Below are 26307 nucleotides of genomic sequence, written 5' to 3'. Positions count from 1 at the left end.
CATCAGCCATCTGATCAATAAGAAATTCTCAATATTGGCTGCTTTGGGAAGAAGGGCAGGATAGAAATTAAGTAAGTAAGTAAGTAAGTAAATATTCAGTAACGTCCCCTTGTTGCAGTAACTTCATCTGGCACCTGTTGACAATTTAAACCACTGCTTGGCCCCATAAAAAATTTCATGAAAAATAAATATTTGGTGTTATTAAGACAGTTTATGGCAGCTTCTTATGTTTGGCCTCAATAATGTTCTAGCTTAACATATCATATCTGTCTGTCTGTCTATCTATCTATTTATCTATCTAGGAGTACATCTAAAATTAATGGATGCTGCATTTTCCAGTTTTTCAGGCACCAAAAATTATATAATGGTTACATAATATACGGGCGGCTTGGGTCTACTAAGAGCATAGGACAAGGAAATGGATATATTTAAAAGGTAGCTGTCATGCTACTAGTTCTTACCGTATACTCCTTTGTCCAGCAGCAGTAAGAACTCATCTACCGCATTCCGCATCTCAGGTTCAGTAAGATCCAGCAAAGAAACCACTTTGAAGTCCAGTTGCCTCAGCAAGTTGGTCAGCTCATAAACATCCACTAACGGAGCCTTGAGCTTAGGATGATTATAATAGCTCATGTTTCCCATCAGCAGCGCTACTTTGTCTACCGCTGCAAAAGCAAAAGCAAAAAACATGACAGGATTCTTGTAGGACAGCATTTTCAGAGTTTGGCCACGGGATGATCCATAGTCAATTATTATTATTATTATCTCTTACACGCTGAGTACTCCCCATGTTGAAAAGGTGTAAGGGTTTGTAATGTCTTATAATGAGATATTCCAGAGTGGTGGAGGGCAAGGAGTCTAAACTATGTCACCATAGTCACTGCTTCTGCTAACCATAGTTTATTACCCAAATCATGGCTTGAACTTCCAAGTGTATAGGCAAACCATGATTTAAATGTGCTTAGCACTCTTTAGGTGTAATGGCTCCAGGAGGTGAAGCAATGGATTGTCAATTCAGACACTATGCCATAGCATAGGTAGCACAATCCATAGTTTACAACCCACTTCGAATAATGGTTTGGCGAATCACAAACCATGGTGTACCAATTCAGACAGCATAAGACACCATTTTTAAGCATATTCTACCATGGTTTGCCAAGATATCAGAACTGAGAATATTAGGTACTGATAGCTCCTTTAACACTGTATATTTATCTAGTCAGTTTGAAATAAATGCTTTTTAAAAGAACCACATACTTTATTTATCATAATAAGATTTGACAGCTTTCCTGGAAGTATCATGAACTGATCTCTTTAACTTGGATTTAATTTACTGTTTATACTTGCAGCTTTAGAAATAAACAGATCATTTATAGATGAAATACAATATGCCAAGCTCCATCACAATGAAAGCCATTTTAGAGAGACAGTTACAAATGACTGCACACTCTCAAGGTTTCAATGACCACTTGTTTAATGGGTTGGTACAACACAGTGTCATTAATACAGGCCTATTTACACTGACAGCAAAATATCTTTGAGCTGTTCTTATCCCAAGAGAAACTAAATTACTGAAACAATCTGCAGACTGCCTGTCTTCTTATAAGCAGAAGACAGCAAGAATAATTGCTTCAATTTGAGAATTCAAAACTAACTTTTACTCAAAGTCTGCCTATTAAAATCAAGTGACCTAATTAGTTATGGCCATTAAATTCTGAGTAAAAGTTAGTTGAATACAACGTTATGCATTTGTTATGCTTCCTGAAACTTAGAACACAAACTCCAAATTCTAAGCTCCACTTTGATTAGGAAGTATAAAGCCCTTGTGTTTTCAAATTCAGTTTTCTTAGCTATGTTGGTAGACATTCAGCAGAGTAGATTCCAGTGCACTGACCTGGTCATATACAATTCAAAACCTGCATCTATTCCATTCCTTTACCAGCAAGATGATGTAGTTTTCTACAGTACTACCCCTGAAAGGAACAGAAAACCTCAACATGCAATTTCTGTCCCATATCTTATTTTCCTGATGCGCTGAAGGGGGAAATCGCCAATGGAACCATGGCTCTGTGCACAGCCTGTGTATTACCTATGTTCCATCTCTACGCTGATTGTGGTATACTGGTCTACATATTCTCCCCCTATCATGTCATATGTAACTCTACCATTTGTGGTGGAGGCAGAGATGTATTTGTATAGTCTACTGCCCCTGGGAAGAAGAGATTTGAGTCCACTGCAGCTGAGAAACTACTTAGCCATGGCTGCTCTGCTTTCTCTCCTGCACAAAGGTCTTCAACTTACAGCTCTTCACTTATTGGCAGTGGAGCAGTCAAGCTAGGCTAGCTCATTTCACAGAAGTTGCAGGGGGATGGGGGATAGCAGCTAACATGTAGGCTTGTGGACTTACTTTCTTTTCTTAAATGAAAGCTCAGAGTCCTGCTAGTGTTGCAAACACCACCCCTTAAAATTAACCACCCTGGACATTTGCCCCACTTGTCCTCCCATAAATATGTCTCTGGGTGAAGGGTGCACAAAGGGGGGGGGGATTTATGTATCATAAATTAGAGAAGAGTAGGTTGGAACATTTTCCCCACAGTGTCCTAGTGCTCTTTTCCCCTGCCCCCAAACCATGTAAATAAGCTGTCTCTCCCCACCATGCAGCTATCATCTTTGATCAGAGCTTAAGGGGGAGGAGGGCAGAGGATAAGGAACACAGTTGCCCTGCAGGCATTCTGGTCACCTTTCTTCCAGATGAAAGGCAGGCTTATCCTTTTGTGCCACATTTCTAGGCACAAGTCCACACTTTTCTTGGCCCCAGAGCTTTCTGTGCAAAAACAAGCTCCTTGCTGCTGAATCGGAGCAAACAACAATCCATGGATTCAGCAACAATCACGCTTTGGATTAACCTCATTGGATACGGTATATAACCTTACCACCCTGAAGTGATGCATAAACTGTTAGACTGTGGAATAAGCAAGGAGTAATCTGTGTGCGGCATTAAAGAGCATGTTTCCGTGGGGAAAGTGCAGGGACAAAAAAAAAAAAGAGGTGGAATACAGTGCTTTAAAGCACGCACCTGTGACCAGAAAGCACGGGGCAAAAGTTAAGCGTGGATGAGCCCTAAATGCCTTGTCCAATACTGAAAATGTCACTCATGCTTTCTGGGTGCCCAGCAGGTAGGTTGCTGCTGGATGGGCCCTGCAAAACCAATGCCCAGGCTGAGTGTTCCACTTATCTATAGACCAGGCCAGAAAATCTGATGAGGTACTAATGCTCAATCAGTAGCAGCAAGTCTAGGCAACTTCATTCCATCACAAGAGATAAATTTGTACAGCTTAACTGAAGCAGTCCAGCAGCAAGCATAATATACTTCACCACCACAATGACCTTTCTCATCCAGCATGGAAATGCTGTCATCACGCAAATGGTTTGCATTTTGCTGTGCTAACAGAGTGAGCTGACCTTTTGTTGTACAGGTCTATACTTTAATCTCTTTTATCGAGAAAGTTCTATGCCAAGAAAACAATCTAATTCCAATGGAAACTTTCCCAGGAGGGGTTCAAACACCCTGTACAGTAAGCCAAATCTCACGTTGGGCAACGAAGCAAGAAATTAACCTTGCCTGCAAAGAAACTGAAGAGACATTGCTTAATTTAGCCATTAGGAGCTCTACAATTAAAACAAAGCAGTGAAAACCCACTGATGTATTTAAGCCCCGTTTTACACTCCTCACAATTTTACAGGTCTTTTTCTCTCTCCCAATTTTCAAAGAATTATGAAAGCACCAACAAAAGACCCACATGTATTTCTCAGCGGGGCAACATTATTTTAACTGGTCATTTAATAACTGGTCTCTTCCAACTCTATGATTCTATGATTCTATGGAGGTCTTTAAGCAGAGGCTTGACAGCCATCTGTCAGGAATGCTTTGATGGTGTTTCCTGCTTGGCAGGGGGTTGGACTGGATGGCCCTTGTGGTCTCTTCCAATTCTATGATTCTATGATCTGTGGAAAGGAATTTACCACTATTAAGCAAGTTCCCACATAGAGTGCAAAATAGGTGTGTGCACTCCAAACCATGGAGGACCTAATGCTTCATGTACTACCACAAAAACCATACACTGCTAATAGATTTTGGTTAGAGTACAACAGATATTGATTAGACATGAAGGTCTGGGGGGGGGGTTGTACCACCCACTCAGTACTAAAGGGGAATTCAAGAAGAAATATTATAGCAAACAGGATTTTTTCTTTTTTGGTTCACAAAACTTTCTATCCCAAGTACATCTTTTCTTTCAAATAAAAAAGTGAAAGTGTTAACAGTCCAGGGGTCAGCAAACTTTTTCAGCCGTGGGCCGGTCCACTGTCCCTCAGACCTTGTGGGGAGCCAGATTATATTTTTTTGGGGGAAATATAAACGAATTCCTATGCCCCACAAATAACTCAGAGATGCATTTTAAATAAAAGCACACATTCTACTCAAGTAAAAACATGCTGATTTCCGGACCATCCGTGGGCTGGATTTAGAAGGCGATTGGGCCGGATCCGGCCCCCGGGCCTTAGTTTGCCTAGGTGAAGGGACCCCTGACCGTTAGGTCCAGCTGCGGATGACTCTGGGGTTGCGACGTTCATCTCGCTTTACTGGCCGAGGGAGCCGGCATACAGCTTCCGGGTCATGTGGCCAGCATGACTAAGCCACTTCAGGCGAACCAGAGCAGCGCACGGAAACGCCATTCACCTTACCGCAGGAGCGGTACCTATTTATCCACTTGCACTTTGTGCTTTCGAACTGCAAGGTGGGCAGGAGCTAGGACCGAACAACAGGAGCTCACCCCGTCACAGGGATTTGAACCGCTGACCTTCTGATCGGCAAGCCCTAGGCTCTGTGGTTTAACCAAATGGAGTACAAAGTACTGAAAACTGAGAGATCAGCCTCCCCCAATCTAGTCCTCTCTAGACCAGCCATCTAGCATGGCCAGAGTTAGATATTATGGGAGTTATAGTCCAAAACATCTGGCAAGTACTAGACGGAGGAAGGCTGCTCTAGATTATAGCCATGTTTCTAAAGAAGAATTTAATTACTCACCAAATTGCCTTTCAGACGACGGTTCTTTAAGATCTGTTTAAAAAAAAAAGAATGAAAAAGTTCACTCTGTTGTCAACATATTTTGCAAATGAAAAAGTTCTTCAGCTTGGATCCTACATGTCATTTACATTTTAAATATGTTTACACCATTTTTCTCATCCACAATGTGGTTTGTAGATTTTTAAATTCTACTGAATACATTTGTAAACCCCCCTTCATCTGAAGATCTCAGGGTGGTTGACAGAATTTTCATGTATTCTAATTTCTAGTACAATTTAAAACCAAGCAGGCTACAATCCTGAAAACATGAAGTACATAACCATCCAATCCTCTTATGTTCAACCATGTTGCAAGATATAAATTTGCAATATAGTACTGGTGACAGACAGGGGATTCTGCTTGGGGGAGATGGGAGAGAAAGAATATGCCTCTGTTGGTGTAAACTACACAAAGATGTGAGATAACCAACCCTTGTCTCCATGCTATATAAAAGGATATTTTGCTACTACTGCACTGCTTGCAGTATCAAGGCACAGAAAATATTCTATGCAAGCAATGTATAATTCCTAAGGATTCCATTCCCATGCACGTAACCCACCAAATATATAATGTGATGGAGTATTTTGGAATCTACAGTGGTGCTTGGCAAAAAGCAGACGTGTGGTCCTTTAGCCAGAGAAGGATTGACATGACCTTTTGGGGAACAAAATGCTTGGCACAATCCCTAATGGAGTCATTATTTGATACCACAGATTTACCAAACACCTGATGAGTGTCATCGTACCTATATGACATTAGGCCATTCAAAGCTACATCATTAACTCCATGCTAACTCAAGCAATGAGACAGATTCAGTTTTATACCACCTGTCCCAACCATATTCTAGAAAGGCTTATGAATGAACAAACTATGGCTGACATGCACATGAACAGTTGGTCTTGAAATGACAAACTCAAATCTAAATTTGGTTGTTTGGTCTTGTGCTCTTTAGCTTTTAAGTGCTTTTGATTTTTTATGCTTTTACTTATGCACAATTAAAAAGTATGTTTTACTTACCAGGCACTCCAAGGCCACTTAAGTCCTCTGAAAAAGAAAATAGAAAACTGTAACAAATATGTATTTGAGAAGCATATTAACAGAGATTCAAGAGCAGGATTTTGCTACAGCTAACGAAGTCAGAGAAGGAAAGAAAGTAATGTTTACTGATAATATTTCATGATAATCTCTTTAACATGATAAACAGATAAAGCAGCTCCACCTTCAGAGTGAAAGAAAAAATATACAGTGGAAGTTGTAAGGTAGAAATGAGAAGCTCATGCATAAATATGAGATTATGTTATATCAGCTCTGTATATAGCATTATGGTCCAACACAGTGCACAATTCTATTTTAGCGATAGATCCCATAATCTCCTGAATTCCCAGCATACAGAATTCATCAATAAGCTCTACAACATTTGGCTGACTTTACCTTCAGAGCATTCTACTGCAATAGATTTTCCACCTTGAAATTTAAGGAAAAAAGAAGAACACTGAAATGAAGTTCTTGATTGCATTTATGACAATCATGTTTTATAAAGAAAAGGTAGAATCCAATGTAGTGTTAAGGCAATCATTCCGTCCGGTTGCTACTATACATAATTTTGAACCTTGTGTTGATATACACAAGACAGCATGCTGCCAAATTAATCCTGCATGGAATCATGTATAGTCGTACCTCGGGTTACGTACGCTTTGGGTTGCGTACTCTTCGGGTTATGAACTCCGCTAACCCGGAAGTGCAACCCAAAGCGCGTGCGATTCGTGCATGCGCAGACATGTTTTTGCGGTCTGCACATGTGCAGAAGCGTTTTTTCGGATTACGTACTTTTCAGGTTAGGTACAGCGACCCGCAACCAATTAAGTACGTAACCCGAGGTAGCACTGTAACTAATCACTTCCAAAATGTGCTCAAAAACCTAAAGTCCAAGGGCAAACAAGTCATCCAATAGTACCCTACAGATAATCCTGTTGAAATCACAGCATGCCACAAATGGAAAGAAATCAAAAGAACAAGCAAATGGATTCCAACACCTGTCAACCCCAGCAAGCACAGCCAATGGGCAGGGAAGATAGGATTGGCTGCTCAACAAATATCGGGGGGGGGGGGGGCACAGGTTCACCACCCAATGTACATTTGTTTATTTTTTAAAAAAATTATTTATCACCTTCTCACAAAACATCAGGGCAGTGTAAGTAAGACAGCCAAGAAACACATTGCAGGGGAGAAAAAACCCAACCTCCATGCTGTAGCAGATGCGCCTATTGACATTCTCTATTGCACAGCCAGGCAGCAAGTTACAACATACGACATATAAAAAACTTGCATCTATCTGATCAATCTTGAACTAAAGTTCTTGTTCATAACCACTTAATGTCACCTCCTAAGTAAAATTCTATGTTAATTGTACCTGCACAGTATAAAAAGGTAAAGGGACCCCTGACCATTAGGTCCAGTCGCGAACGACTCTGGGGTTGGGGCGCTCATCTTGCTTTATTGGCCGAGGGAGCTGGCGTACAGCTTCCGGGTCATGTGGCCAGCATGACTAAGCCGCTTCTGGCGAACCAGAGCAGCACACGGAAACACCGTTTACCTTTCTGCCGGAGCGGAACCTATTTATCTACTTGCACTTTGACGTGCTTTTGAACTTCTAGGTTGGCAGGAGCAGGGACCGAGCAACGGGAGCTCACCCCGTTGCGGGGATTCGACAGTATATACAGTATATACAGACACATAATACACTGAATTATAAGCCTCCTTTTGTGGTTAACATTAAATGAAAACAAAAATGAGAAAATTTATTTTAATTCAGTGAACTGCACATTAAGTTTTTTAGGCTGTCCCAACGTGACTACTCTTGTCAAAACAGCATGAAGGGAGAATGGCACCAATGACATACACACTTTTCGTGAATGTGAACAAGTCTTAGGAACTCATATTAGCTTTTGTTATACAGTAGTGGGTAGCAGACTTAGAAACTTCGTAAGTGATGTAGCGATCCTATCTGCTAATCTGAAGTGTCAAGTTTCTCATATGCACATGATGCTGCCGGCAAGTCTAACTATTTCAGAAATGAGCAAGCTTGGAGGAACACAGAGGTTAAGCAATTTAGACAAGGTCATAAACTTGTGTAAGTGAAAGAGGGTCATGCCACAAATCTTTATTATAATTTCAAGAGTGGCTGCTATGGTGGTTGTCAGGGAACTGCCTCCAGTGGGGAGGAGAGGGAAGGAACCAGCCTGGCGGGGAGAGGGCTTAGGGATGCCACTGAGAGCCCCAGCGCCTCTTCTAGCCAGGAGCCACAAACAGGGAGCCTGGCGGGGAGAGGGCTTGGGGATGTTGCTGAGACTCTGCGCTCACCTCGCCCAGCTGGTCAGGAGGGAGGCACGCCATTTCCGGCACCCCAGTTGCGCAGAGGGGTGAAATGCAAGGAGGGTAGGAGGAGAGTTGGGGTGCCGAAGTTATTATGCTGGGGGAGAAGCCGGAAGGGGCCACTCCCGGATTCTGCCAGCGACTGAGACAGACATGCTTTTTGTAGCTCTGCACTGTAAATAATTTGCACAATAAAACTGCAAAAGACTGTTTGGTCTCCTGCTCCGTTACTCGTGAAGCACCTTCACGCGAACCTTACAGTGGTGTTCAGCATCAAGAGGTTGAGCCTGAAAGGTTTCATATGTTAATTTTCTTTGGATCAAGTTTTGAGATGTACACAACGTATCACAGCATGTCCCAGAAAAAAGTGCCATGCTAGTCATATTTGATCCAACTTCTCATTAGTAGTTCTTGATGTTTACAGTGGTACCTCGGGATAAGAACTTAATTCGTTCCGGAGGTCCATTCTTAACCTGAAACCGTTCTTAACCTGAGGTACCACTTTAGCTAATGGGGCCTCCCGCTGCCACCACACCACTGCCGCACAATTTCTGTTCTCATCCTGAAGCAAAGTTCTTTACCCGAGGTAATATTTCTGGGTTAGCAGAGTCTGTAACCTGAGGTACCACTGTACTTACTGAACTGATCTACATTGTTATTAGCTGCTTTCCTCGAAAAAGTGACCCAAAGTGACTTACAAACACAATACGAGCACTAAAGCAAAGTATAACTCCCAAAAGCAATAAAACCTAAAAATACAACTATGCAGATAAAGCCAGTGTTACAGATCCTGCCCCATTGAAAGAAGCTGCAAATACCTGAAACCCTTCAAATCAAGGGCCAAAAGCCCAGATTAAAGGGAAAGATTTTGCTTGGCATCTAAAATGAAAGATGGTGCCAGGTGTGCCTCCCCAGGGAGAACATTCCACAAGTAGGGAGCCACCACTGAAAGGCCCATTCTCATGTTGCCAACCTCCAGGTCTCATGCAGAGGGGAGAAGGGCATCAGGTAATGATTACAGGGTCTGGTTCAGTTCCTGTAGGTATCGGGCTTTATAGGTCAAAGAGAGCACTTTGAACTGAGCCTGGAAACTAGACTTAGATTTTCTGAATCTAGGGCGAATTTCTTAAGTCTAACTAACTGAAGCAACATGTGGAAGCATTATTAAAGCATCTGCACTGGCTGCCCATCTATTACCAAATCAGATTCAAGGTCCTTGTGATAATTTAAAAAGCCCTGAACAGCTTACGTCCAGGGTACCTGAACCTTTACATTCCAGCTCGATCACTGAGATAATCTACTGGAGTATCATCGATTGTTCCCTAAGTTGGTGAGGCTGATTTGACAAGAAGAAACCAAGCCTTTAGGGTCATTGGTCCAGGACTGTGGAATACTCTATCAGTTGAGCTCTAGCAGGTTCCATTGAACTTTTAAACACCTGTGGAAAACTTTAATAATCTGTTAGGCTTATGTAGGCAGTTAAGAGAACGCCTGCCAACAATAGCTAGCCGATTTCTTACTTTAACTTTATATGTAGCTTTTATTGTATGGTTTTACTTAAAATTGCTGTTACTGGTTGGCAACTGTGAGAATAGGATGCTGGACTAGTTGGGTCACTGGCCTTATCCAGGAGGCCATTCTTATGTTGTAAAGCACTCTGTATGTATTTTTTTATAAATAAAGAAATATATGAAACAGTGGAGTCAAGGCCCCAGCAGATGAAAGTGAGCCACTGTTGGTTCTACCACCTTTTTTCAGGCCATAATGTAAAAGACCCTATTCTACCGGGAAAAGCTGGACAGCAAAGTATGGATGCAATGGAGGCAGCAAAGTTTGTCACTGAGTAGGCTCACTAATGAGCACTCAATGCCAGATTCTGTTTATTACACCCAATAAAGAAGCTTCTTACCTATAACAACTTTTATCTTCCTGCTTTCTTGATTGTCTTGGTTGTTGTATACACGGCACCAATATGTACCTTGGTGTTCGGTGTCTATGCAGGAGACCTAGAAGGATATCTGGTAGGATATACTTAACTGCATTCTCAATAATTCCATCAGTACTAAGATCAAGACTTAACAAAAATTTTATACACCCAAAAACTCTAGAAGACTCTCCTTAAAAGTCCCAAATCGTCTGCTGTGAAATCTAAGCACTGAGGTGGCAAACCTTTGTTTTATCCCTTAACTTAGACGACTGGCACATGTTCTATGTTATTTTTTGCAAGTTTTTTTAAAAAAAACAAACAAACAAGCAAACAACTTTTGCTATCTTGTGGTGAGGTGATTCAGACCTGCAGATTTTGAATCCTCCTTTCATGACCTGTCCTCATATGTGGGCTGTCTTAAGTCTACTACAGGGGTGCAAAGGGTTTGGGGAAATCCACATCTTATATGAATTTTAAGAGGGAGAGAAGAGTTTTCTAAAATAAGACTTTAGTGTCCAAGAACAAAACTGTTACCAACATTACATGAAACTAATAATATATTTGCATAGGTCACTGTGTTGGAGGATTGCATCTAGCTCTGCATGAAATTTGAAGTAACTATGAACTATTAAAGACCTTGTGTGCTGTCTCTACCCACCCAGTTAATACCTTAGGAAATAGGATACATGCAATTAAACTCGCTTCAGAGTTCAGTACTCCAAAGAGATTCAAGCAGATATTATCAGCATGCTAATGACAAGAGCACGAGGAAGTTAAAGAACATCTTAATTTATATATAGAATTTCAAGATCATGCTTTTAAAGGTATTTATTTACAGGCGGCTTTTAATTTAAATTTGATAACACTGATTTATTTATTATTTATATTCCAGGCCACCTTTCCAGATGTATTTTTTTATAAAGCAGAGTACAGAAAAAATGAAAAAGATATTTAAAAAACAAAGCATTAAAATGTACAATTAAAAATATTAAAATTGAAAGAGTAGTAAAACTATTATATTCTGAACCAGCCATCCCACACAAACCCTCGCTTACAGCCATTAAAAGCAATCCTAACAACAATAAAATATATCTCCTAATAAAAGCAGACCAACATAAAAACATGCTGGTCCCATCTAAAAGGCAACCAAAAAGGAGCTGAAGGACCTCTCAGGGAAGCGAGCTCCACAAACAAGCAGCCATCACCCAAAATATCCCCTCACTTGCATCCACTGTCCTCAAAATGGCCGGGAGACAAGCACCTACCACGTGATTCATTGTCAATTTAGTAAAATGTTCCACACAGGGGCTGCCCTTGAAAATGGTCTGGCGGTTGAAGCTGGTGCAGGATGCAGCTGCTAGTGTATTAAGTGATTTTTCTTACCAGAATCACATAAAACTCATTCTGTGCTGATGGTGTGCTACTAGGTTCGATGCCATCTTGGCAATTAAGGTCTGCAAAGGGGACCCTGCTGGTTTCACAGGGCCTTCTTGGTTGTGGCATCCCAGCTACGGAATGCCCGCCTCCAAGAGATTCAGCTTCCCTCATTGGTTGCCACAGACCAGACATGTTCAACCGGTTGGCCGCGATCGACAGGTAGATCGTGTTGGTGCTCCATGTTGATTGCAGTATTAAAAAAAGTGATCGCCTGTGTGCTCCTGATCGATTGCTCTGCGCCCCGCCCCTGGCGATATGTCCCATTGCCACCATCACCACTTTGAAAGTTTTTTTTCCATTCCGTGGTGGCAGAGTGTTTGAAGTAGGGAGGACGGCATATTGTTGTATGAGTGATTCAGGGCAATCCTTCCCCAAAAAAGCTCAACAACTCTGAACACTGCTCCCCCCCCCCCAAAAAAAACTCATCAACTCTTGGCAATGACAATGGGTAGATCACTGCCAGTTTTATTATACTGGGAGTAGAGTAGATCACAGTCTCTAGACAGTTGACTGTGACTGCCATAGACCAAATACTCATCTTTTTCTGCAAGCATTTGGAAATACCTGAATTTTTCAGGTCCTGAGATGTGGATAGCTGCTGATTTCCCCCTCTGATTTTAATGTTTTTAGTTTTATGGTAATAGTATTGCGTATATGGCTACAGTATTTGCTGTGTAACTCCTGCCTGCCATGATGGAATTATTACTTATGGCAATAAATCTAACAAACAAACAAAGGCAAAGAGTTAAGACTCACCATATAGACCTTTTTATCCCCATTAGGCAGTGAAGATCCATTTCTGTACCACTGATATTGTGGCATAGGGATTCCTATAGCTCCGCACTGCAGAATCAACGTTTCCCCTACTAGCAGGTTTTGGCACTGCGGATGGATGTAAATATGTATTTTCTTTTCAGGTAAATCTGGGCAGTTTCCTTGAATGCAAGATTAAGAAAGGGAATTTGAGATTCTTTAGCAGCTGATGGTAAAAATAGACACTTTGTTCATTTATGTACATTTTATACAACTTTCTATAATAAAAAAACCTCTTGCTTATATAAAAGCAATTTAAAAATACAACAACGTTCACAATTTGATAGTAAAAAGATTTGGAACATGCACTACCTCTTTTTTGCAGCAGACCCAAGAAAGGGGAGCTGCAAAATTTGTGAAGGAGAAGCAGCAAGAGGAGTGTTTCATTGCTTCCCTGCTCACCACCTTGCACACCCACTTACCCCTTCCTAGTTGCTTTTCTAAAAACACATTTTTAAAGATGCTTTTAATTGTTTAAAATATATTTGCTTTTTATTTTTATTTTTATTTTTTTGTAAAGAATTTATTGGTTTTTACAAAACAAAGAACAACATAACACATATACCAACACAAACACAAACACAAACCCAACAATCAAACCATAATAAAACAAATACAAATACACCAATGATTCTTTTTCTTGTTTACACAAAAAAAAAACTTTTCTTGTTCGAATCATTACTAGGTGACTTCCCCCGTTTTCTCTCCTTTGGTTCCAATTCCAATTTTACTTTAATAACTTCTCATCTCTGAAATTAAATCATTTAAAAATCAAAACTAAACATACTTCTTAAAATCTTGTTTTTACTTCACAATAATCTATCACTCCTTAACTTAAATCAAATCTATTCCAAATATAACTTCATGATAATTAATAATACAGCTTCATAACACAACATATTGCTTCTTATATCAAATCATGTCATACATCTTCTTTCACTTAGACTGCTGCTAATAAAAAAAAATTCAAATATCTCTTCTCTAGTTCAAAAACTTAAAATCTTAACACACCAGCTTCAGGGTACCATAATAAACCATCCTAATTTTATCCTTAATACATTTCACCCTATCCCTTTTCTAACCATTTTCTTTCGCCATTTCAGGGTCTCCCCCCAGACGTTCCTCCATCTTACACCAAAACCATTTTTCAGAATGTCCTCTTTTCTTATAAGTCCACAGTTCCAGACATAATCCACAACTGTCCTTACAAGGAGCATCAGGGTACGCAGATCATCACCTTCCAGCATCTCCGGTTCAAAATTCCGTTCCTCTTCTAATTGTAAATATATAAATGTTTTTCCTATCATTCCTGGGCTCTCACCCCAGAAATTGGATATAAAAAATCTTCTCATCCTGGGTCTCCCACCCCAACAGGACTTTTCATCTTCTCGGAGTTGCAAAAGCATTATACTTTGTTCTTCAATAATTCCCTTCAGCTCTCTGCCAAGGTTTTCTTCCATTTTAACAATGTTCTGAATGGTCTTTCCTGTGGGATATAACTGTTCTGCAACATCCTGGTTCAGCAAAATTAATTTCTGGTTTAGCAATTCTAACTTCAAAAAAATAATCCTTTGTTCATGAGTCAGTCCAGATTCTAAAACCAGCTTGAAAACGAAACCCAACATGGTAGAAGTGGGCATAGGGTATCAAGTTTCAGTATTTTTCCATCTTAGTCACAGTACTTTTCCGTCTCAATCACAAGTCTCCGCAGCCATTTTCCCTGGAGTCAGGGCGAAAAGATTACATTCTGTCCACTTTAAAAAGAAATATTCCCACCAACTTAAGTCCCCCAAAAGGGGTCTAATCAGTCTCACTTGTCAAAATCGAAACATTGTATCCATCACTGCAACAGCAGTCGCCATCAAAGCAGTTACTTTCTTTCCACCAAAGGGAGAAAAACGGGCTTCCTTTCCGTCGTATCTCCCGGAGCGCCAAATGTCAAAGATAAATTCAATTGTTCACGTACTCACGGCCAACGGGCTTCTTTTATTTTCCTTCTGCCAGGTAGAACGATATTGCTCATCGCGAGCGGCGGCCGCCGCTTCGCCGGTCCGGTTGGGGCATGCCTCCACAGCCCGGCTCCGTGGTCCCTTCACCCCCACTCCCCCTTTACAGGGGGAACGGGGGAAGGGTTCGGAACCATAGCGGGCTCGCCGGAGAGCCCATGCCGCGGGACGCTCGACCCGCGGTTTAGCGGAGCCCCGCTTTGCGGTAGCGGGGCTCCTACCCCCGGGCCGGCCTGAGTCGCTTCGCTGCCGAAGCGACCCACGACCGCCCGCGATGGCGTCCTCGCCGGAAGTTATAACTATGCTATTAAAAAGCAAATATATATATATATCCCTGGGGGGAAGGGTAGGATATAAATGCAAACTGCCCAGGCTTGCGCCCTGAGGAGGTCACTTTGCCACTGCTAACACAGCGGCTTGACTTCACCCCTGGAGACTCACTCCATTGTCTCTCGAGACAGATGGATGCCAACAGCAACCATTTGCCACAGCAAGCGTATAAGAGAGTTCAGGGAGAGGGGGGAGGAGGCTTACATAGGAAATCAGCAGACAGGGGAAGGGTCCTCTTGCTACCCTACAGAGCAAAAGCAACAGCCTAGGTTTCAAACTGCATTCACTATTGAATATCTTGCCTTAATAGACAAGCTAATTGAAAAGTTTTTTTTTTTAAAGTAAAGATCAGAACCCTGCACAGCAAGTTATTTCAAGTTAGTGACATCCTCCCCTTTCTCCAAGGCGTTCTGAGAGACTCACATCAAGTTCCTGCATTTTGTTTCCTGTTAACGCTAAAGCATTGCCAAATATAATCTGCGTAACACACACACAGACTCGTTCTACACAGCTGAATGCCACTGACAGTAAAGGAATAGCATAATGTCTTCCTGTTTCTTCACAGGTCGCTTGCGTATTTCTAGAGGAGTACATTGAAGGAGTTGCACTTCAGACCCAGGAATGGGATTTACCTCCCCTTAGTGGTATCAGAAGTGCTTGATTGGGAGGACAACCATGTAAGGCCACCCTGAGCTCCTTGGAGAAAAAGGTGGGCTATAAATGCAATAAATGAACAACAACAACAACAACAACAACAACAACATGGAATTAATTAATGTATGTTCCTAAGTGTATTTAAAACAAAACAAAACAAAAACTAAGTTTCTGTGGCCTAATATTTCTAATGCACAAACATAAGCTAGCAAGATGTTAGGTATGCATTGAATGTGTGGCACTACGGAGTGCACATATTGTACCATTAAAGCAGAGCAGGATCTGTCAGAAGTTTTTAACTCAGTTGTTGTGGTCAATCAATCATGTGTCAGCATGCATGGATTAAAAGGTTTAGACAACCCAGACACATGCTGCAGTTGCCACCTAACCTGTCAAGGGCTTTGGATTAAAGGTTCAACATCATCATGTACTGCATGCATTGAAACTCTCTGGTCTTCCTACTGCTACAGATGCTCTCGTTTTATAGGACACGAAGAGCAGGCAGACTGTGTTCAAGGGGGTCCAACAACTGATGTGCTCTACATGTATACAATAGGGACACGGGTGGCGCTGTGATCATTGGATTCTTATCTCATTATACCTGATAAAGCTATGTTTGGCCATCTCATCCCTTGCTTTTTCATGTACAGTGGTACCTTGGGTTACATACGCTTCAGGTTACATACTCAGCTAACCCAGAAATAACGCTTCAGGTTAAGAACTTTGCTTCAGGATAAGAACAGAAATTGTGCTCTGGCAGTGCAGCGGCAGTGGGAGGCACCATTAGCTAAAGTGGTGCTTCAGGTTAAGAACAGTTTCAGGTTAAGAACGGACCTCCGGAACGAATTAAGTACGTAACCAGAGGTACCACTGTAAGACCAATTGCACTCGTTAACAGTCATCAACAGGTCTACCACACCTATCAGCCAATCACCCATTCCCACCACCCTTCTGAGTAATCTCACTATATATAAGGGTCTGGTGACTTATGTTTCAGTGTATCTAAAGAAGTGTGCGTGCACACAAAAGCTCATACCAAGAACAAACCTAGTTGGTCTCTAAGGTGCTACTGGACAATTATTTTAATTTTTTATTTATATTTCTACTGCGTCAGACCAACAAGGCTACCTACCTGTATCAAAACAGAAAATTCCACTTTGTTCCCCAAGATGTGCCCAATAGCCAGGTGGGTTCCACCCTAGGAATTATTTGTTCTTTCCCAGAGGCATTCCTGTTGATCATTCTCTTATTCACTACTACCACGTCAGTCCACCCATCACACAACTAAACCGATTTTCACAAATAACATGAACAGTATTTCTGTATACGGTGTTTTTAACCGTATGCACACACACTTCTTTCCCAATCTTCTACTGTTACCAATTAACCAGAGTGTGGCATCAGGGTTATATGCAGCTTTACAAACCCTGCTTAATAGCTAATCATGCCTTGACACAAATGCTGAACACAGAATAGGGGCAGGAGAAAGAATTAAATGGAGGACTGAGGAAGAGCCATGCTCTGATCTCCTAAGTAAGGGAAATGTTATGACTGCAAATCTTTTGGTCTCTATGGGCTCCTTCAGCTATAAATTCAATTAATAATAATAAAAATTAAGAAAGCCAAACAGCCCTTGTGAAAGTGCCATATGACATCAAGACCTTCTTTTCAATTCAAACGAGCCCTGGAAATGTAGCTATTTAAATTATCAGAAGGACATCTAATTTAATAGAAATGGTCTGTAAAGATTGTAAATGTATTTTTTTTTTTAATCAAAGAGAGAAACGTATAGCATCTGAACTCTCCTCCTGGGGGAGTCTCCCATTTTTTCTTAACTGTAGTTCATTTGAATATGCATAAATGCCAAAATCAGTGTAATGTCAGAACAGTTTGACAATAATACGAAATCCTCTTTTAAGATCAGGTAGTCAGAAAAGACTGAAGAGCATTTCTTTCACAAACCATAGGGGAGTGATGACAATAATATAAACAGCTGGGGTAGGACGGTTCATTCCAGGGTCATGGCCTGCCCCCTTGTAATTGCACTGTAGTTATTACTGTTTTCCTCATACGCATACAGTGGTACCTCAAGTTGCGGACACGATCCGTTCCGGGGTGCCGTTTGCACCCTGAAAAGTCCGCAATCCGAGCGGTGCTATCGTGAATGCGCAGAAGCGCGATATCGAGCTTCTGCGCATACACGACCTGCACTGAACACTTTTGCGGGTTTGCAGCGTTCATAACCCATGCCATTCGCAACCGGCAGCAAACGCAACACGAGGTACGACTGTACTTCCCTGGTATAATGTTACACACAAAACACTACTGCAATTTTCTGCCTAAATTACAATTATCTACTGCTTTATAATAGATTCTTCTCTGTGCGGTTTCAAGGTGTCTCATTGATGCCAGGAACGCCATCAAAATTTCACGTGATGAATTACGGAACAGTTTGGCATAATTAATCATAACTTTTCCAGGGTAGTGTACTATGAACTGGGAAGTAGCTTAACCTTATGAAACCAAAAGTGTAGTCTGGTGTCTGTGGAAAAAGGGAACCTGACAGAAGAAAATGCTCATTACAGCTGTGGATGATTCAAGCAGTTTTAGTGAAACCAAAACAAGGTCACAGAACATGATTCTCAGGACCTCTCCGGAAAATCAGTTTTTGCAATTAATATACTCTTAGTTTTCCTTGTGGTACAAGGTGGTATTCAGCTATGCTTTACTCAGAGTAGACCCACTGAAATTAATGAACATGACTAAGCTAGGTTCATTATTCTCAGTGGGTCTAATTTGATTAAAACTTAGCTGAATACTACCCACAGTGTCTAGGTCTGTAACATTTGGAAAAGGAAAATTCCGCCTCAAATCCCCACTCAGCTATAGAATTCACTATGTAGTCTGAGGCAACTCTCCCTCCCTCCCTCCTCTGCATCTTATCTCATAGGCTGTGAAGCAAATACACCACCATCTTGAGATTCTTAAAGAAAAGGTAAGGTAAAGGTAAAGGGACCCCTGACCATTAGGTCCATTCGTGTCCGACTCTGAGGTTGTGGTGCTCATCTAGTGTTACTGGCCGAGGGAGCTGGCATTTGTCCTTAGACAGCTTCCGGGTCATGTGGCCAGCATGACTAAGCCACTTCTGGCGAACCAGAGCAGCGCACGGAAACGCTGTTTACCTTCCCGCTGGAGCAGTACCTATTTATCTACTTGCACTTTGACATGCTTTCGAACTGCTAGGTGGGCAGGAGCTGGGACCGAGCAACGGGAGCTCACCCTGTCGCGGGGATTCGAACCGCCGACCTTCTGATCAGCAAGCCCTAGGCTCTGTGGTTTAACCCACAGCGCCACCCACATCCCAAAGAAAAGGTGAGAAAAACAAATAATACAGAAATATGAGAATAACAAATAATACAGTGTGCAAAGTCTAGACATCCTCCCTCGAGTTTGTACTTCTGTTGCAAGGCATCACATTTCCCCTGCACTCAGTGAGCTATGTTTTGTTGAGGGGAAATGCAATTATTTCTCTCAGCTACTGCAACTGTCAAATTCATCTACTGAATGCTGACTGTAACAACTTTATCTACTCCACTATCACTGCTTTAAATGTCCTGCTTTTATTGAGTGCAAGAATACTCACCAAGTCCTTAATTGAGTGGCAGAGGTAGTAAAAATTACCGCTCTCCACAATAAACCATCATTTTGTGAATGTTTCACTTGTAGTTTTTCAGGGCTGTGGGATTTTTTTTGGGGGGGGGGGTTGAACCTGCACGTTCCCCATCTCAGTTTGGGAGAAGATATCTATACTGAATACATTTTTTTTGACAGAGGTGAACTATCTCCTCCCAATGCCTCACAACCATTCCATGAAGATCATGGTATCATACTATTGACTCATCTTCAGCCCTACCTGGAGATGCCAGAAATTGAATCTGGGACCTTCTGCATTCAAAGAAGGTGCTCTCCCACTAATAGCAATAATAATAATTTTTTAACCCGCCCATCTGGCTGGGTTGTCCCAACCACTGAGCTATGGTCCTATTTGCATGTGTGCTTGCCTGCTCAAGCAGAGGCTGACTGGGGTGGGGAGAACAATAAATCATGCAGAGATTATCACAAAATATCACAAAAATGACTTTGGGACTTGCATTGACTGAACAGCTGAATAAGCCCTAGATTAGGGAAGACCAAAAGAGACTGAAGGGTAGGAGGGGATCTGAACATATACTTTAATTGTAACTCGGGGCCCATTTATGCAGCCAGTGGAATCAAATGGCTATGCTTTTTATAGACTGAATCACCTCAGGCTGCAGGTGGCAAGTCTGAATGCTTCCCTAATGGGGAAAAACCTCCCTCCACAAAGAAAGCTAAGATGTCAGGTAAAGGCCACACTCGTGACAAGCGACTTTTCATTATGTAGGGCATTTATCCGAGGGGAAACATTAACCCTCTGCACCTGCTAGGTGAAGTGGTAAGCCCCAGGAAAAGCATTTCCATTTCATTCTACTACTTATAAGAAGTGGCTGCAAGTTGAAACAAAGCAGAAAAAAGAGGGGGGGGAACAATCCTGCTCTCAAGACGGAGGCATGGAGAACAATGGACAGGAACACCTGTACTTTCTGGAAGTAGGAACTATAGAGCAGGAGGAAAATTCCATTATCAGTGGCTCTAAGCCGGTCTGAGACATTCTTCACAATCATTACCAAGAGAAGAAAAAACAGTAACACGTAAGCAGCCATAACCCACTGGCTGCAAAGACCCAAAAGCAGCAGCATTGCAGCAGAATGCATTTATTGTACGACATAGGTTTCTTAACTCACCATGGCAAGCTCCTTGGATTGTGCAGACATCTAGCTGCGCCCACTGGCTGAACTGGTAAGTATAGTCACTGTTTACTCGGCATATGTAAAAACCAGCATCCTCTGCACTTACTTGGTTGAGCACCAGTTCTTGAGTATTGCCACGTGGAACCTGAGTTAGGAACAAAACAAAACAAAACACAAATTGCATCAATGGAGGATAAAGCACACAATAGTACTTGTTTTTTTCATACAAGAACTATAATCAAAGATGATGATAGTTTGAACTTAACATTAAAGGATATTAAAGGATTAACTTAACATTAAAGGAGCCCTGCTGGATCAGGCCAAATGTCCATGTAGTCCAACATTCTGTTATCCAAGTGGCCAATCAGATCTCTATAGGAAGCTTGGAAGTGGGACCTGAATACCACAGAACTCTCCCCACAATATTCCAGCAACTGACATTCAGAAGCAAGCCAGCAGAGGCAGAATATAGCAATCATAGCTAAAAAAAATCTTATCCTCAAAGAATTCCTCTAGAATTTCAAGCCATCCAAGTTGATAACCTGTGGGAGGGAATTCCATCCTGTTCAGGGAATGCCATAGTTTTAATTATGCACTGTGCAATTAATTATTTTATTTTGGCTCTCCTGGGTCTTCCAATATTCAGCCTCTTTGGATGGCCATGAGTACTAGTATTTCCAATTTGTCCAAACCATTTGTAATTGAGTAAACCTCGCTTTTTCAAAAAGGCCAAATGTTTATAGGAGAGTTGCTCTAATTCCATGACCATTTTGGGTGCCCTTTTCTGAATCCTTTCTAGATCTACAATATCCTTTTAGAAGTGAAGCAACCAGAACTGTACACAACTTTCCAAGTATGGTCACACCATTGGTTTGCAGAATGGCATTGTGATATTAGCAGTTTTATTTACCAGCTAAGAATAATGACCATTTTGCTTCATAGTTTACTTATCAACACTCCCGTTATTCCCAGAGCTTCCTCATAAGTTGATTTACCGCTTTGTTTTCTTTGAACCACTGATAATGAAGAAGTGGATAACCAGCTGCCCAGCAGCTTAGCTTCACTGTCTGGCCAGATAGAACAGCTTGAGATTCTGGTTCTACAACTATCATTATACCTGTAAAAAAAGAAAAGACAAGCCATGTTTAATGTGGAAGATTAAACCATTTACACTTGATGTTTTATTATTAACATAATTGTGAATTGTTTGCAAGACAATTTGAGAACAAAGTCCTGTTACTTCTTTTGTTTGACATCTCAGTGGCTTTTGATATCATCGTGTCAGCCGAACCCAAACTGGAGGTTTGGTACTCCCAAACAAGTCATGGGTGGTAAATCGAGAACAAACCTTGACTTGGGAATCTCTCTAGAGAGAAACAAACCACATGACTGGGTTCAGATGACATAGCAAGCCCAAGCCTCTGGTGTGGCCAGAATCACAGACTTTAAAGCAGCATGTTTGTTGCTCATTTGCATTAAACTGCAGTTAAACATTAACTATGGATTCACATGACGCATGAGCCGTGCCATACTAGCTTGAACTTAAGAATCGTGGCTAGAGGGTAGTTAACTAGGTTCTTATCTCTATGCATGCCATTAAAATACTGTGAGAACATTGCCCATATTTTAGGTAAGGTAAAAGGTAAAGGACCCCTGGATGGCTAAGTCAAGTCAAAGGCAACTATGGGGTGCGGCACTCATCTTGCTTCAGGCTAAGGGGGCCAGCATTTGTCCACAGACAGCTTTCCAGGTCATGTGGCCAGCATGACTAAACTGCTTCTGGCGCAATGGAACACTGTGATGGAAACCAGAGCACACAGAAAGGCCATTTACCTTCCCACCGCAGCGGTACCTATTTATCTACTTGCACTGGTTTACTTTTGAACTGCTAGGTTTGCAGAAGCTGGGTCAGAGCAACGGGAGCTCACCCCGTCACGGGGATTCAAACTGCCAACCTTACAATCGGCAAGCTCAAGAGCTCAGTGGTTTTTAGACCACAGCGCCAACAAAGACATTAAGCCAACAAAGGTGAATAAAATAACAACAATGAAGACTTTGACCTCTACATTTAGACTGCATTGGCAGATGGTCATTAAATTCAATTTGCTCTCTACACAGTCAAGGTTACAATGTCAACATATGCAAGCAGTATATTTCACATTTGCATGGAATTTTGATGGGATTGCTGTTATAGAACTCTCAGAAGGAGCAGAGAATACCTGTTTTTATTCAGCACAACTGCAAAGTGGCAACATTACAGCCACATTCACCTCAATGGTCTGTGGCTGATAAGCAACCCCATCCTTTGTGTATACACAGATGTAAAGGACATACAGAGTAGCTTGAACTGACATAGCTAAAGTAATCAACCAGCATGGCACACCTATCTTATTCTGTTGTGGAATAAAATTCCATTCATGATTCACGCATCGCTATGGAGGGGGCATTTGCCTCCCTGCTGATGGATTCTCCTTCTGCCTGGCCTAGACATGTTTCAGACTGTCCTCTTCCCCAACCAATTCTACTCTTAAAGTCCGCTTTATATTTTGTCTTTAGCATACCCTAAGTACGCTGGGTCATGGATTGCCAGGTTACATATGTTAAATCTAGTGAGGTGGACTGTGGTCCCCAAAAGCTTCTTCCATAATATATTTGCCTGTACAGTGGTACCTCGGTTTACGAACAGTCCTGTTTACGAACGATTCGGTTTACGAACTCCACAAAACCGGAAGTAGTGTCCCGGTTTGAGAACTTTACCTCGGCCTAAGAATGGAATCCGAATGGTGGAAGGGCACCAGCGGCGGGAAGCCTCATTAGGGAAAGCGCGCCTTGGTTTAAGAACGGTTTTGGTTTAAGAACGGATTTCCGGAACTGATTAAATTCATAAACTAAGGTACCATTGTATTTGTTCTTGCTGCAAGAGACTAAAGTGGCTACCAGTCTGGAAAATGTTGCACTTAGCATAAAAGTAGCCTGACTCTGACTCTGCACATGTAGACATTTAAAGTCTCCCTCCCAAGAGGTGAAGAAAGCTGAAGGGACTTTGATAGCTCCAAAACAAGACAGGTAACTGGAAATGAGAGGAGAAAGCTGACCTTCCCAGTTAAGATTTTAGCCTCCAGTATTTTCTTGCCTGTTTGTGGAAGCCTTCCAAGTTCTGAACCAGCAGAGCCAAGCCACTTTCCAAATTTTCAACAAAAAACCTAACTCAGATTTAGCAGAACCATAAACTCACTTGGGGGGTTGAGACACTGAAGTGCCTCAGTGTGTTCTAAAGCCTGCAGCAATTCTGTCAGCTCCAACACAGTGCAGCCTCTCTCTCCCATTAGTTGAAGGAGACTCCAGCTCGGACTTCCTTCAGGCTCCAGTACTTGGAGAGAACACTGTTCCAATTCCAGGGAACTGCAAAGAATCATAATATATAAAAAAGAATATATTTTTATATTTATATAATTATGAGAGGTAAAAAGGTAAAGGACCCCTGGACAGTTAAGTCCAGTCAAAGGCGACTATGGGGTTGCAGTGCTCATCTCGCAGAGTCCCGCCATGGGGATTCAAACCGACAACCTTCAGATCGGCAAGCCCAAGAGGCTCAGTGGTTTAGACCACAGCGCCACCCACATCACACTATGATATATGACTATGACTAATTATGGGACTAAAAACCGTTCTCCCCTAGAATATGCCTCAAAAATGGGTTCTGGCGCTAGAGCAAAATATCTGGATGTAGACTGCCCAGCTATTTATATCAAACACTTCCTCAATACAACTTCTTGGTTCCTTTTAACAAGAATATGACTCTGTATTTACAGTGATGTCTTAAGCCCCATATTTACTTAACTCTTTTGTCTATAATATTCCAAATTATCATTAGCCTCATTTCTAGAGAGTGTATATTTACTTTGATGAAGGATTCACGCAATGTTATGATACCAGCTATATCCCAGTATCAGAATACTGTTGCTCACAATTTGGCTATCTTGGACAACAGAACAAACTGAAGTGGAAAACCTGCCATCCAGAGGCTACTACTGTCCCAGTGCCCTCCAGGGGGCGGTATCATCCACTTTGGGAAACACTGGGCTGATCCTCAGAGTCCCTTCCAACTCTATGATTCTATGAAATTGTTGAAATAAATACACTGCATTGCAGGGGGTTGGACTGGATGACTCTAGGGGTCCCTTCCAACTCTGCAATCCTATGATTCTATGAAATGCAATAATTGTGTTTAGCTTATTGTATTTTTTATCATGGGTTCCTTTGGAAAGAAACAGAGTCCAATATGTTATCCTTGAAATGCTGCCTTGATTAAAAAACCCATTAAAGGAAGCCTAAAGGATAGCCACTATGGCTATGTTCTACCTGCACTGTCAGATCTTTCCCCCCTTGCTTTCCATTGAAGTTTTCTATTGTTCTACTTTTACTGTCTGCTTTTCCAAGATCCACCAGAAAATTATTTTTATTGGAATACTAAAAGTGCTTTTAAATACCCGCCGTTCATTATAAATTACAGTATTTCCCAATACTCTTTTACCCTCTTACAGGTCCACCACATATGAAAGATTCTTTCATATGGCTTAGCCTTCTCTAGCCTCTCTTAAAAGCTATGCAAGCGGGCGGCAGTCATGTGGCAGCGAGTTCCACCGTTTAAACTGTGCGTGAAGAAGCATTTTTCTCGCCCTGCTCGGCCGAGTCTCCTCATCCAGCATCGCTGGGGGTACGTCTTCCTTCTCCTCCCCAACCCACCGCGCCCACAAACGGGTTTCAGCCCGGTCGACGAAGACTCCTGTGGCGCCCGAAAGCCTCGCAAAAGGAGAGGCCTGCCTTTCCCTCGACGTCCTGAGGCACCAGCGAGGTCCCCACACCCCTACACCTCACCTCAGCTTCACGCCGCGGTGGCTGCCGGCCAGCTGCGCCAAGTCCCTCCAGCCTCTGCCCGGAGCCGCCCGGTCCAGAGAGCCGCTCAGCCTCCTCAGCAGCGGCTCCTCGAGGCGGTGGATGGGCAGAGGGGCGGCCGGTGGCAGCGACCCCGCCATGCTCGGGAAGCGAAGGGGCGGCGGCCGCAGCCGGTGCCGGTGGAGGAGGCTCGTCCCCTCAAAAAATACTTCTTTTTCCCCTCGGACTTTGCGTGCAAAGAACGAAAGGGAAGCAAGGCGCCGCGAAACTCCGAGGCGTCTCAGGAAATCCCCGCCCCGTCGCAGCAGGAAGCCCGCGGAGGCCCCGCGCCGGAGCCTCGCCTCGCTTCTCCTCAGCCGCCCGCCCCCTCGAGGCTGTGGGGAAGCCAGCCGGCACTGGGGCAGGCCGCGCCGCCGCCTCTCCGAAATTTCGCGCTCCTTTCCCGCCCCTCTCAGAGGGGAGTTCGTCTTTGCCAGGCTTGGGAGGGAGGCACCTGTGCGGCCCCTCTCCAAAATCGGAGCTGTCCTGCTTCTTTGCTGAGGGGTGCGGGTTAATGCGTGCATATTTATTATTATTTTGTTTTCATTTAACTCTCTCTCTAGCAACATCCCGCCTTAACTGCAAGGAGCTCAAGGTGCCGTTGTTGGTGGTAGGAATGATAATGATAATAATAATAATAATAATAAGCAATGCATTATAGGTTTGGACCTGTGCAATGAAGTGTTACAGAGCGCCGTGCTTTCCTGCTTGTTTTCTAAAATGCCTTGAGCCATTCTTGGATGTGGCAAGACTCTTATGAAGCAAGATTCTGCGAAGTCTGATGTGAGACAGATAACACTTGCCCCAGTTTTAGTACTGTACATTAAGACATGAGTGTAGTCATAGGGAAGTGCAGCTGCCCCCCTTAAAAATACATAG

At 42.4% G+C, this 26307-nt stretch overlaps 1 protein-coding gene across 2 annotated transcripts in view; it reads right to left on the bottom strand.

Annotated features, from left to right (window-relative positions):
- The window catches only part of MALT1 (MALT1 paracaspase), a 38552-nt gene extending 12995 nt beyond the window's left edge, over positions 1-25557 (bottom strand). The window contains exons 1-10 of one of the 2 annotated variants that reach the window (XM_033164106.1): positions 25372-25557; positions 23729-23895; positions 21489-21610; positions 20488-20638; positions 12618-12796; positions 10407-10503; positions 6557-6589; positions 6143-6169; positions 5087-5119; positions 462-665 (exon numbers count right to left, since the gene is read on the bottom strand). In XM_033164106.1, the coding sequence (XP_033019997.1) occupies positions 462-665; positions 5087-5119; positions 6143-6169; positions 6557-6589; positions 10407-10503; positions 12618-12796; positions 20488-20638; positions 21489-21610; positions 23729-23895; positions 25372-25529 (1171 nt within the window). In that variant the 5' untranslated portion in view covers positions 25530-25557. The remainder of the gene's footprint in view (positions 1-461; positions 666-5086; positions 5120-6142; positions 6170-6556; positions 6590-10406; positions 10504-12617; positions 12797-20487; positions 20639-21488; positions 21611-23728; positions 23896-25371) is intronic. The other variant, XM_033164107.1, reaches the window with a different exon arrangement.
- Between the last annotated feature and the right edge of the window lie 750 nt (positions 25558-26307).

Source organism: Lacerta agilis, chromosome 11 (assembly GCF_009819535.1).
Source record: "Lacerta agilis isolate rLacAgi1 chromosome 11, rLacAgi1.pri, whole genome shotgun sequence".
Taxonomy (NCBI): Eukaryota; Metazoa; Chordata; class Lepidosauria; order Squamata; family Lacertidae; genus Lacerta; species Lacerta agilis.
This window is presented reverse-complemented; position numbering and strand designations above follow the sequence as displayed.